The 13878-nt window shown below is 38.1% G+C and overlaps 1 protein-coding gene across 1 annotated transcript; it reads left to right on the top strand.

Annotated features, from left to right (window-relative positions):
* Positions 1-942: 942 nt before the first annotated feature.
* LOC114669102 (jerky protein homolog-like) lies at positions 943-2545 on the top strand. Its single transcript, XM_028825228.1, has 3 exons — positions 943-1032; positions 1117-2193; positions 2297-2545. The coding sequence occupies exons 1-3, from the start codon at positions 943-945 to the stop codon at positions 2543-2545; spliced, it is 1416 nt and encodes a 471-aa protein (XP_028681061.1).
* Positions 2546-13878: the final 11333 nt, after the last annotated feature.

The following is a 13878-nucleotide window of genomic DNA, read 5'->3' as shown; positions in this document are numbered from 1 at the left end:
ATCCCTTCAAGATTATGCTGGAGTTAATGTTTTTTTTATTGATGAGTAAATGTTGCTCTCTAGTGGATGAAGTCAGTCACTACAGAAGTGGCTGGTGTTTCCTTCTCTGAATGCTCTTAAACTAATTTAAAAACAAAAAAGATATCAAAGGTGGAGTGCAGAACAAACACACTGTCAAATGAAGTCAAAATTTAGGGCCATAAAGGAAACAAATCTAAATAAATAAGGTGTTTAGCAGCTACATTATGTTGAAGCTTCTTTAAAGGACGTAAACCAGCAGAATTGGTTGCAAGGCTGGAATTAACTTTGACCAGAGCAGGTTAGGGAAAATGCACAGGCCATTACAATGGCATGTTACTCAATAAAAATTGGAGAAGTAGTAGTATACAGTGCAGGGCCATTAAACCGCGGGCCTGTAATCCGCGAATTCGCTTAAGCCGCGCAAAAAGCTTGGATCCCAATTTTTTGACACTATGGATCGTACGGACCTAAACATGGCCTCTCAAACACTCGAGACAGGTGCTGACAGCTGTCATTTTGGCATTTCGAATGTCCGTGATTGACATGCTATGCACTATCGCGGATTAAATATGTAAATGCTGTCTTATAACTTCAAAGAGGTATTTATAGAATATTAGTCTTTTATTTATCAATAAACAATAAAATAACTTACAATGAAATTCAAATATTAATCTGTTTTATCCACGCTGAGTGTCAGCGTTATGGAGGACGCCATTGTAACCGATTCACACCTTACAATGCTACAAAGTTAATCCGCGGTAAATCCGCAAAAAATCGATTCGTATTTAAAGTATTATTTTTAATTCGATAATCTGATAAAACTTGAAATTGTATAAATATGAGTCACAAACTCAATGTAAATCACTTCAGTTTCTGAATCTATAGCGAGCACATCATATTTGCTTTAAAAAATTTTACGGCATGAGTAATAAACGTAAACACGCTTTATATGATGTTCAGCAAAAGCTGGATGTCATCGAAAGAATACGAAACGGCGAAACTCGCATTAAAGTATGCAAAGAGTTAGGGGTACCTGAGTCAACACTACGCGGATGGATCAAAGATGAAAACAAATTATGAACATTTCTTGATGAGCTTGATGAAGGTGGTTTAAGACGCAAGAGAGCCAGAACAGCAAAAGATCCAGAATTAGACAAAGCAACTTTTAATGCATTTTGTGAGGCTAGAAACAATGGTATCCCTATTTCTGGTCCAGTCATCCAAGCGCAGGCAGAAAAATTATACAAGGAAATTCATGGTCCCGATGCAGATCCTGAGTTTACAGTTTCAAGTGGCTGGTTGAAAAGGTGGAAACAGCCACACGGCATTTCACAAGTAAAGATCAATGGAGAGATTAAGTCAGCAAACACTGTAGCAGCAGAAGTGTTCATTCCCAAATTTCAACAATTCATAGAAGAACAGCAGCTAACAGAAGAGATGATTTTCAACGCTGATGAAACGGGCCTTTACTACAAAATACTGCCTGATAGGACTTTAGCCACGAAGAAAGACAAGACCAGCAAAGAAGGTTATAAACAGATCAAAGACAGGGTGACAATGTTATTTTGCTGTAACTGGACGGGTCATCACAAGCTAACACCTCTTTGTATTGGCAAGTTTGGTTCCCCAAGATGTTTCCACAACATCAACATGTCATCATTACCACTGGACTACGATCACAGCAAGAATGCCTGGATGACAGCAGCAATTTTTGAGAAGTGGTTTCATCAGACGTTCATCCCTGATGTTCGTAGGCACCTTAGAAGTAAGGTAATGGAACCACAAGCATGCCTACTTCTAGACAACTGTCCAGCCCACCCCCCTGCAGAGACGTTGAAGTCCAGAGATGGCAAGATTTTCATTTATTACCTTCCAAAGAATACAACGTCCAAGATTCAGCCCCTAGATCAAGGCATCATTTCTGTGTTCAAGGCCAATTATAGACGGGAGATGATAAAGTCCATGGTTGAAGAAGATAAGAGTGTCCCTATGTTCCTGAAGACTGTAAGAATTAAAGAAGCACTGTATTTGTCTGAGTCAGCCTGGGGAGCAATCAAGCCTGAAACAATTCAAAATTGTTGGACTAAAGCCCTTGGAGGTCCCATCACAGAGAACCCCACTACTGTTGAAGAAGACGAAGATGAAGACTTCCTAGGTTTCAGTCCAGAAGAAGTACGGGAGGCAGAATAGAAGTTGATGTCGGATGTCCACTCAAGTGTTCCAGTACAAGAAATCCTTGCAGCATGGTCCACCATAGATGATGACGTCCCAATAGCATCCTCCATTTCGCTCTGAAGAAAACCACAATGAAGATGAAGAAGAAGAAGAAGATCCTGTCCCAGTACCTCCAACTAGAACCGCTGATGATGCAGTTAACGGACTTGAAGTGGCCTTAGAGTACTACGAGCGTGTGGGGGATAAAGTAAAGACACTACAGCTGAAGTCTCTCATAAGAGATGCCAAGATGAGAGCTTCTAGGAATAAGAAGCAAGCTGACATCACCTCGTATTTTACTAAAAAATAAAGACTGTTTGTAACTTGTTATTGTGTAATAACAACTATTATATTACTGTATGTTTAATTTTATATTGGAAATAAAAAAAATTAAAATTTTATTAAAATGTTTATAGCATTGTTAATGTATTAATGTGTGATGGTAATAAAAGTGCTTGTGTGTGATTTCGTTTATATGTCAAATAATTACTATTTTAATACTGTATTGTGCCATGCAATGTTACGAATAAATATTTAGTAATTTTTATGAAAAGATGTGAAATAAAATGTTTTAAATGTATTTGATATGTTTTGTTATTCTTAAATAATAATTTATTATTAATTTCAAGACCGTTAATCACGATTTAATATGCAGCACGCAATATTGCGATCGTGAGACTACGGCACTACTTTCAAAATGGCGACTCGCGGGTCAACACGTGAGAAAGAATTGTGATCAAAAAACTTTTATTTTTTCATTATTTATTGTAATTTATGCATTATCAAAAAATATTTAAGCCACGGACCACCTAAGCCGCGGTTAAGCAGTTTGGACCCCAATCACCGCGGCTTAATGACCCTACACTGTATTTAGAAATGAAAATATAACATAATGTACTTTATAGAACAGTTCAGGAACATGCACATACATAGCACTCCAGATCGTTAAATGCGGAGCAAATAAATAGTATAATTAGCAAAAGCCCTGACAAAGGTAAAGCATGCTGCATATGAAAACTCATACAAAAGTGTGAAAATAAGATTGACACAATTAAAATAAGGAGGTGAGAAGCATATCATGCAGGCCATGTCATATGATGATATGATGTAAACTGCATAGGGTGACACACTCAACAAATACTAAAATTGACAAAACACAGCAACTTGGAGTGGATAACCACTGTGCTTAGTTTTTATCATTCTCCTTAAACACACACTCCAATCTGTCACATCTGCTACATTGTTTTGGAGTTCAGTGTGGCTGTTGGCTTGAAGATCACAAAGTCGTTTACAAATCATTCATTTTTAGGAAGTGCTTCATGATAATGTAATTTCTAATGTGCTCCTTGAATGGTAGATGTGAACAGACTCCATACATACTCTTGTTGGAGTCACTGACAAGCATTGATGGATAGGTAAGAAGTGATTGCTAACAGATAGAGGGCCACACAGGGATGTTCCAGAGAAAGGCCTAATCAGTTTAAGGGTGACATTTATAAACAGTGGAGTTGCTGGAATGTAGGCATCACTTGGGAGGTGGCCTGACCTCTGCTTGTAGTAGTACACCTAAAAGAGTTATTGGTAGGAAAATGGGTAAAGGAGAGAATTATATACAGTAAGTCCTTTGAGAAAACTGGGCAATATTGCTTCTGGACACGAGTGGGATGGTGATCCACCAGTCATGGACATCAGTAAAAGGGTCTGGTGAGACCATAGACAGTGGTCAATAGGGCAGAGTACATCCTGTCTGCTACAGTGCATCTCATTGTTTCATCTCAACAGAGGATTGAGTGGAAGGTCTTTGTTTTCCTCAAGCCTGGTAGGTGGCAGCACACAGTTTCTGAGTGGAAGTGAGGGGGGTCATCTGGGCATTTTAATGAAGACAGCCCAGAGACTACCTATCACTGGTCTACAAAAAAATATTTTTTGTTTGCTTCTGGGAACTTCAGAGCATCTCTTTATTAAGTTTTTTACACTGATTTCTGATATGAAATCGGAATTAAGCTAGCACATCAGGTTTTTGAAATACACATCATTGACATTTTGACACTTTTGAATATCAATATAATATATAAAGAAGCTGCGGTGGGTTGGCACCCTGCCTGGGATTGGTTCCTGCCTTGTGCCCTGTGTTGGCTGGGATTGGCTCCAGCAGACCCCCGTGACCCTGTGTTCGGATTCAGTGGGTTGGATAATGGATGGATGGATGGATAAAAGTGAGGTCAGCGTGCCCAAAAATGTTGGAGGCACTCACTTTTGCGCTTGTACTGCACATCTGTCTCTCTTTGCAAGAACCAACAGTAGTCACCCATCATGCTCGGAGTAAATTTTTCCCGATATCAGTTTTCCATCATTTATATCTTGATGAAATCTTTTCCCATGCTCATCTCTGACATTGCTTAGATTTGGTGGAAAAAAGTTGGGATGAGAATGTAAAAAATGCGTCTTCAGTGATATTCTGGCTCCCGTAAGCTAATATACTTTCAATATATTCTCTACAAGCTCAGTATAATTCTCTGCTCTGTGACTGTCAAGAAAATTCTGGACAGCCTGCACGAATGAGGGTGCTGATTCAGTTGGCTTCAGTTTCCTTTTGAACTCATTGTCAAGCATCAGTTCATGTATTTCAGGGCCAACAAAAACACCTTCCTTAATTTTGGCTTCACTTTTCTCGAGACCAAACTTATTTCTTAAATGCTGAAACGCATCACCTTTACTGTCCAGTCACCCTAGTTGTCCAAGACCTGGAACATCACAACTAAAAAATGGGATGTGCTGGATGAAAATGGTTTTCAGATTTGGAGTCAGCAAGTGAAATTTGTTAAAGCACAGGTAAAAGAATTCCAGTAGCAAAATGCTTGTTGACCAGTGAAATTGGATCTTTAAAGGTTGTGTATGGCCTAGGAAGTATAGTGTACCCAGGGCGATCATAGGTCACTGTGGCTTGGTGATCCTGAAATTTTATAGATTCACCCCTGATTTTTGATATAGTTCAGGGCCTGATTGTAAGCTACCTTGTTATTCTGGGTGAGAAGGGCTGTTATAAGGTAGGTGGATGCGTTCCTAAGGAGAGATTTGATAGGCACTAAATATTTGATAGACTGATTATGAAAAGTGCTATATAAGATATGTACATTGATAAACTATCTAATATATAGACATGAAAGGCCCAATATACAGTAAAACAGACATGACAGGTTGATAGATAGGTACAGTACATAAGTAGAAAGACAGATATAAAGGATACTATATAAGAGATAATAAAGGCAATTGCATAGCATAGAAAAGATAGATAGGACTATATAACAGATACAAATGGTGCTATAAAAGATAGGTATGAAAGGCACTATTTAGTAGATAAATTGGTTGATATGAAATATTTATAAAGTAGATCTTTCAAAGATACAGCATGATAGTGAGGTATGAAATGAGCTTGATAACATGGATAGATAATTAAATACTGAGGTAGAGCGATATGAAAGGTGCTATAAGACGTAGGGAGATATAGGAAAGAAAAAGCCATTTCTTTTATTGTGCCGTTCACTATTTTTAATTGATTTTATTTTTATTATACTACACAGTGAACCAGTGAGAAGCCCAAAACTCAAAAAAAAAATGTTGAAACATAATTCAGTCACAAAAAAGCACATCCCTATATACCAATGGTATATAAATGTAAGCATCAGTACATTTAGGGTTTAGCAGTTTTTAGGCATGAAAAAGTTTAAATAGTAGAAATATAAGGAAAAGATAATCTAAAGTAGATTAATGTAGCAGTGAACTTAATAAAATTATTGTAGAAGCATTCTATTACCTTGTTCCAATATAAATGATTATACCCATGCTATCTTGCTTGATCCCACATTTATTTATTATTTATTTTATTTTTATTTACAGTGGTGTGAAAAACTATTTGCCCCCTTCCTGATTTCTTATTCTTTTGCATGTTTGTCACACAAAATGTTTCTGATCATCAAACACATTTAACCATTAGTCAAATATAACACAAGTAAACACAAAATGCAGTTTTTAAATGATGGTTTTTATTATTTAGGGAGAAAAAAAAATCCAAACCTACATTGGCCCTGTGTGAAAAAGTAATTGCCCCCTTGTTAAAAAATAACCTAACTGTGGTGTTTCACACCTGAGTTCAATTTCCGTAGCCACCCCCAGGCCTGATTACTGCCACACCTGTTTCAATCAAGAAATCACTTAAATAGGAGCTGCCTGACACAGAGAAGTAGACCAAAAGCACCTCAAAAGCTAGACATCATGCCAAGATCCAAAGAAATTCAGGAACAAATGAGAACAGAAGTAATTGAGATCTATCAGTCTGGTAAAGGTTATAAAGCCATTTCTAAAGCTTTGGGACTCCAGCGAACCACAGTGAGAGCCATTATCCACAAATGGCAAAAACATGAAACAGTGGTGAACCTTCCCAGGAGTGGCCGGCCGACCAAAATTACCCCAAGAGCGCAGAGACGACTCACCCGAGAGGTCACAAAAAGACCCCAGGACAACGTCTAAAGAACTGCAGGCCTCACTTGCCTCAATTAAGGTCAGTGTTCACGACTCCACCATAAGAAAGAGACTGGGCAAAAACGTCCTGCATGGCAGATTTCCAAGACGCAAACCACTGTTAAGCAAAAAGAACATTAGGGCTCGTCTCAATTTTGCTAAGAAACATCTCAGTGATTGCCAAGACTTTTGGGAAAATACCTTGTGGACTGATGAGACAAATGTTGAACTTTTTGGAAGGCAAATGTCCCGTTACATCTGGCGTAAAAGGAACACAGCATTTCAGAAAAAGAACATCATACCAACAGTAAAATATGGTGGTGGTAGTGTGATGGTCTGGGGTGTTTTGCTGCTTCAGGACCTGGAAGGCTTGCTGTGATAGATGGAACCATGAATTCTACTGTCTACCAAAAAATCCTGAAGGAGAATGTCCGGCCATCTGTTCGTCAACTCAAGCTGAAGCGATCTTGGTGCTGCAACAGGACAATGACCCAAAACACACCAGCAAATCCACCTCTGAATGGCTGAAGAAAAACAAAATGAAGACTTTGGAGTGGCCTAGTCAAAGTCCTGACCTGAATCCAATTGAGATGCTATGGCATGACCTTAAAAAGGCGGTTCATGCTAGAAAACCCTCAAATAAAGCTGAATTACAACAATTTTGCAAAGATGAGTGGGCCAAAATTCCTCCAGAGCGCTGTAAAAGACTCATTGCAAGTTATCGCAAACGCTTGATTGCAGTTATTGCTGCTAAGGGTGGCCCAACCAGTTATTAGGTTCAGGGGGCAATTACTTTTTCACACAGGGCCATGTAGGTTTGGATTTTTTTTTGTCCCTTAATAATAAAAACCACCATTTACAAACTGCATTTTGTGTTTACTTGTGTTATATTTGACTAATGGTTAAATGTGTTTGATGATCAGAAACATTTTGTGTGACAAACATGCAAAAGAATAAGAAATCAGGAAGGGGGCAAATAGTTTTTCACACCACTGTATGTTCATATATTTTTATTTCTATTTATGTTGTTTGTTTTTTATCTTTTATTCTATTATTGTAAAGCACTTTGGCCACAGCATTCCTATGTTGTTTTAAATGTGCTATATAAATAAATTGACATTGACATTGACATTTATTTCCATGTATTTGCTTACACACGCACGCTTCACCTAAAAATGACCAGCAGAGGTCACTGTTGACTAAGCGGTGGCGAGCTGTCCTCATTCCTAGGGCTTTAGTGACCTCATGTGGCTGTGCCTTCTAATGACAGTTTACTCCACTCAATCACCTGTACTTTCTACAAAATTACAGAAACAATGTTAGATTTATTTTCTTTAAAAACATTACAGCTGTAAAAGGCTGATCTGGACTTCTTATCTAATTTATAATTTGTTTTTCTTTGCATGTAAGTACTTTAAAGGAACATCTTTTGTATGAATGCGTGCAATAGAAATAAATGTTGTTGTTAAACTTTCTGTACCCATTACAGGATTGTAGACCATTTTAGCCCATGTTGTATCATCAAACTTGTAGGTAAAACTCGGGAGTTGGTGGCCTGGGCCATCTTAACAGCATTATAGGCCCCCGGGCAAAGCAGTGCACTGGGGCCCCTACCTATACAACCACTCAGCAAGTCACAACATACATAGATTAGCATGGGGGTCCTATGCTCGTGGGGCCCCCAGGCAACTACCCAGCATGCCCATGCATTAAGACGGCCCTGTTGGTGGCAGGTTTGGCACTCCAGGCACTGTTAAAAACCTCACACTGTTCCATTCCATTCAAACTAGTGTGGTGCTGAGGTGTCACCCCTTGCACAACTGCACTTGTTTCCTAATTTGGGATCCTAAGGTGATTCGTTTTGTGGTGGGTTTGGCAACGTGCTGTTTCAGTGCATGCTCCCAACCTCTATATCATCAATCCAGACAGAATGCGAGTGCTTCACATGGCACGGCTACATTCACCCACAATGGATAATTTAATATGAGTGTCATTCAAAGGAAACACGGGACAGAAATTAAAACTCCACACAAGAGCTGGGAGGCAGCAGCAGCAGCACCAACCACTGCACCAGCATGCTGATAACCAGTGTAAGACATAGGAATAAAAAATTGACACCACCTTATGTTACCTCTGAGAATCATACACTGGGAGAAAGCCTGTTTTACTGTTTAATGTCGCTTTTGTGTTTCTGTATGTAAATACTGCATGGTTTAGTCATTTCTTGTTAATACATTGTAATTGTAAATATGTACAAGTAATCTGAGCCTGTACACGGTGAAGAGTGCTTTATAAAAATGTTCCATCCTGAAGTTGTAACTAACAGTTTATTGGAGTGAACGCCTTAATCTCGTAGTGAATTATACCCCAGACAAAATGTCCACATTTCTGAAGCCCTGCATGCTTGTACAGATCAGCACTTGGTTTGATTATTAATTATAATTGGCTCTGGCTACCTGCAGTTGAAAACCTATTGATAAGGTGGAAAGATGGATGAATATGATCAATGATGGTGCTATTTATATCTGTGCATTGCTAAAAATAACAGAAACAAAGAAGCATTATAATGCAGCCTGCTTATCATTGTGCCAGCATTTTCATATTGGCTGCAGGCCCTTTTCTCTAGAGCAGACTTTCTACTCTCCAGGCTTGAAGGCACAGAACCGTGGCTCATTAGTTCAGCCACCGAGTACCACTGGGGATGAAGGCATGTGTGCCACTGGTGCCAAGCTGCCAGCCAGCATCCTTCTCCCAGGAATTACAAAGCAGTTCGCTCCCTCTGGGAAGCAGCAGGATGAGCTTTTAATGAGCTTTGGGCTAATTTGTGATCCCGGCAGTGGTGACAGTTGCTGTCAACTGGCACCACTTGGGGTGGTGTGACTTCGTGTGTCTTGTGATCCCACTCTTCTTAGGTACACTTTAGAACAGAAGAGTGGCAGCAAAGTGCCCAGCCAGTATCTTGTATGGAAGATTAGCTGCACTGAAGCTGAAACAGTGGCATGGGTAGGGGACAGGGTAAAGTAGCAGTTTCATGCCACTAGGGTGCCAGGTTGGGGGGTGTCTAGCTTTTGCACATTCTCTACTGTACTCCAGTGAATTCCTCTCACTGACATGATGGTAGCATGGGCGCAGACACCATTGGGGCACATTTCTGACAAATATTCTGGGGTGCTAGTTATGGGAGCCTAATTCAAAAAACAGCATAATTACAGAGGGAGAGTGTGTATTGAAAGAAATTATTATGAGTAAGAAAAGAAAAGTAAAATCTAGAACTAATGTATAGTATTCTGATTTCAATAAAATGTAATGGAGAAACTGACTATGATGGGCACTATATAAATACATATAGATGGACTAGTTGGTAAATAAACTGTAAATGTAAATAATGTAATGTAAATAAAGGCAGGTTAATGGAACTGTAAATATTTCAGTATATGTGCTATATGAATGAAAATGACACACTGTCTTGATTAACCCTTTATAAGTAAGGAGAAATATGAAGAATTTGACCAGTTAAAGGTGTGTTATAAATTATAGATAGGTTGACCTGATTTGTTAAAGTCTTTGGGAAAAAGTAAAGGGGCTTATTTTTGTACAGTTCTTTGGGGAAAAATGCACCACATCCAGCAATAAAAAAAACCTCATTTTATTTGCTGATTCACCGTACAATCTCTTTGAGAAGACCTTTGGGGTGGTTCCATGGACCTGGTCACTTTCTGAATGGAGATGCAGGCTGTCCTGGTGGTTGTGTACACCTTTGCCTTTAGATGTTCTAGTTTCCCACCACATTCTAAACAATACTGTATGTGTGAGGTTAGCTGGCAACTGTAAATTGGCACCTTATGAGTGAGTGCAGGTGCCAGCATGCATGTGCCTTGTGTTGAGCTGGCATCCGGTCCAGGTTTACTTCTTTCCTTTCACTCAGTTCTCTCATGGTAGGCACAACAACTTTGTTTCCTTATGAAAGGTGCTATATAAATTAACATGAATTAAATCTATTTTTAGTAGAGTTTTCTGCACTATACATAGAGGTATTAGGTGACACCCCCACCTACCCCACCTGGATAAAAATTACATTAGACATCACCAAGTGGCTGTGTATTGTATAAATTATGCCGGCCAGCATTTCTTGCATCAGTTAGTACTCAACTGAGCACTGAAATGGGCAAAATTAGTGAGCTTGACTTCGAACCTGATGGTAGGATTCATCATGGACAATGCCATATACACAACTAAAATGATGGATTGTTGGCTTAGGCTTAGTGTAAATGATTCTATATAAAGACTGAATTTGTAATAACTTATGGTCACTATGGAAAGAATAAAAAGCTTACTCTGTGCCCCCATAGGTCACAAGAAATGGCAATTTCCCCTTGGGGATTCACAAAATATATCAAATCAAAAAATTCAAAAAAACAAGAGCCCTAGTCTTATAAAGTTATTTGTATTAGCTTTCACTTTGATAGGTGTTACATTGGTCACAGGGGGTCAGTTCCTCACTGTGGCATTCCTGTGGTTCAGCTCTCACTCTTGGATTTTATTTTGTCACTGTGTTTTTGCAGAATATTTCGGTATCCTGAACTTTGGCTTTGTTTAGGATATTTTGATCACATACATTAGCTTTATTGCTTTTATGTTTCCTTTTGAGGCACACATTTGTTACTTTTTTTTTAAGTTTGTTTTTCTTGAATTTTTGTAAAGTTAAATATAAATATAAATTAAATATAAAGTCTTGAATATTGTCCCTTTACTGTGACATCAGGGGGTCCTGCACCTGACACTCAAAAAAAAATCAAACAAAACACATGGAGCACAATACACGGCACTGGGATCTACATAATTAATATATACAATAATATAAGAAAGATTATAAAAAATTAATATAACAGGGAAATGATATACAAATAGGAAAAATGACTACTAACAAAACTTATTATTTAAAATACTGCAGGAAAATTCAATAAAAAGAAAACACACTTGAGCCAGGGATGAAGTCCTGACTATTCCCTAACATTTCCAAAAACTAATATTCTCAAACAGCAAAATATCATTTGTTTTTGTAAAGAATGTGACAGATGCAGCATTCGTGAGCTGTGAGAATTTTCAGAGTTTACCACATGTAATGTCTCATTTTCCTACTTCATTCCATTCACATGAATTTCAGGTCACAATTGTTGGAGAAATATAGTATCGCCGCTAATTTGCCACTTGGGTCAAACAAAAGGTAATTTAAGAGATTGCGTCTATTTATTTTTTTCATGAATATAAAGAGAAAACCTAAACAAAAGTAAGTGTGTATTGCTTTATTCCAAATACACACTATAAAAGTGCCGCTTCTGGCTAACCAGATTATTATTTGTTTTATATTATTGAAACCATTTTGGGTAGATCAGTAGATTAGCACCCTGTATTTGTGGGAAATATTATTTACTGACCTATTACAAATGACCAGAAGCTTAAAGAATACATAGACACAACAATACTAAACGCAGACTTTGATGGATCAGTCCAGAAAAACAAACTTCTGCCTACACTGTGCCAGCATTCTAAAGCACTGAAAAGTGATTTTAATAGATAACCTACGTCTAAGGAATGATTAGACTTGTTCAGCCCTTAGTCACAGTTACAGTGTTTTTGGTTTAACTAGCTTTGGGGAGGGAGAACAAGATTCTGACACATAAGCAAATTCAAGTGAGAATAATAAAAAGGAGACAACACTGATAAAGAATGTTATTTCAAAGCCACATGTAATGTATTTTTGGAACCAAAAAAGAAAGGAGACCCAGAAAACTTAAGTTTATTTGTGAGTATTGCTTTAATAAGATAGTTGATACATTGTCAAATACAAGCATTTTGTGGATACACTTTAAACAAAACTGCGTGTTTTGCTTCAATCAATGCTTTCTGTTCCTTTGTCGTTGGCCTCACCATCCTAACCCACATTACTTACGGTTTTTTTTTTTTTCCAATGTCTGATTGCATTTTGTGCATGTCATGTGTATATACAGTATAGTGTAATTTGTTTAAGGTGCTATATAAAATGACAACTGACTACCAGGTAGTTAAGTGTTTGTGGTAATGTTCATTCCAAAAAGGTACTTTATAAAAATGAAAGAAGCCACTTTTGTATAGCACTTTTGGGTAACATTCTCTATGAATGTAGCTATATATTGTAAAATAAGAACTGTTGATCTGAATTTATCTATTTGAAAAAGATTCCATACAAAATGTAGCTTTCCTGAATTTACCAGAACCAAATCAGAGATCATGATTCTTTGCCAGAAAAGTCATGGATGCTTCTTGCAGGTAAGTGATGAGCAGCTGCCCCAAGTGACTTAGTTCTAGTACCTCAGGGTCTTGTTTGCTGTGTAAAATTTAAGTTGGTCTCTGCTGCAAAGCTTATTAGGACAGTTTCCTGTGAAAGGTACAGGCTGTCTTACACACACATACACACTCCACCTCTGCTGTATCCCCTGCTCAATCTGTTTCTCTTGTATTTCACTTGACTGCCTTCCAGAAAGCCAAGATACCTCTGCTTTGAAGAAATTACCTTTCACTACTATGTCTGTGTCAGTTGCCGCAGGGTATGTCTGTACAGCATCAGGGTTACTGAGCAGCTCTTTTACTTTCATATAATGCTTCAATTCATGTTTATTCTGTTCAATTCACAGGGTCAACTACAAGAATGCTGTGTTAAAAAATGAGATGTTCTTTTTTTCACTCTGGCATACTTAAGTGTGAGGAACTTATCATGTATGTCTGTATATGTCTTGTATAAAGCTATATATTCAAGTCATCCAATCTAGGATTATGCTAAATTTTTATTCTTTTCTGAGTTAGCAAGGTGCCGAAATTTCTCCAGCAGCATTGATTCAAGGTCCTGAATAGAATGCCAGCCCATCAAATACAGTGGTGCGTATCTACTGTGATGTGCTGTACAATGTAAAGGGAAGGAGGATCTTCAGAATGAGAGTACTAATCTACACACTCTGAAGAGGTAAATAGATAAAAGCACTGAAGTATTTTGAGGAGAACCTCTCATGAATTTAGTGAGCATCTAGGGGCCTGAGCAACCTTAGTCTATTTCGTCCTGTATCAACCAGTAAAAGCCAATTAATAGATCAG

Source organism: Erpetoichthys calabaricus, chromosome 18 (genome assembly GCF_900747795.2).
Source record: "Erpetoichthys calabaricus chromosome 18, fErpCal1.3, whole genome shotgun sequence".
Lineage (NCBI taxonomy): Eukaryota > Metazoa > Chordata > Cladistia > Polypteriformes > Polypteridae > Erpetoichthys > Erpetoichthys calabaricus.
Note: the sequence above shows the minus strand (reverse complement) of the source record. Positions and strands in the feature narration are given on the sequence as shown.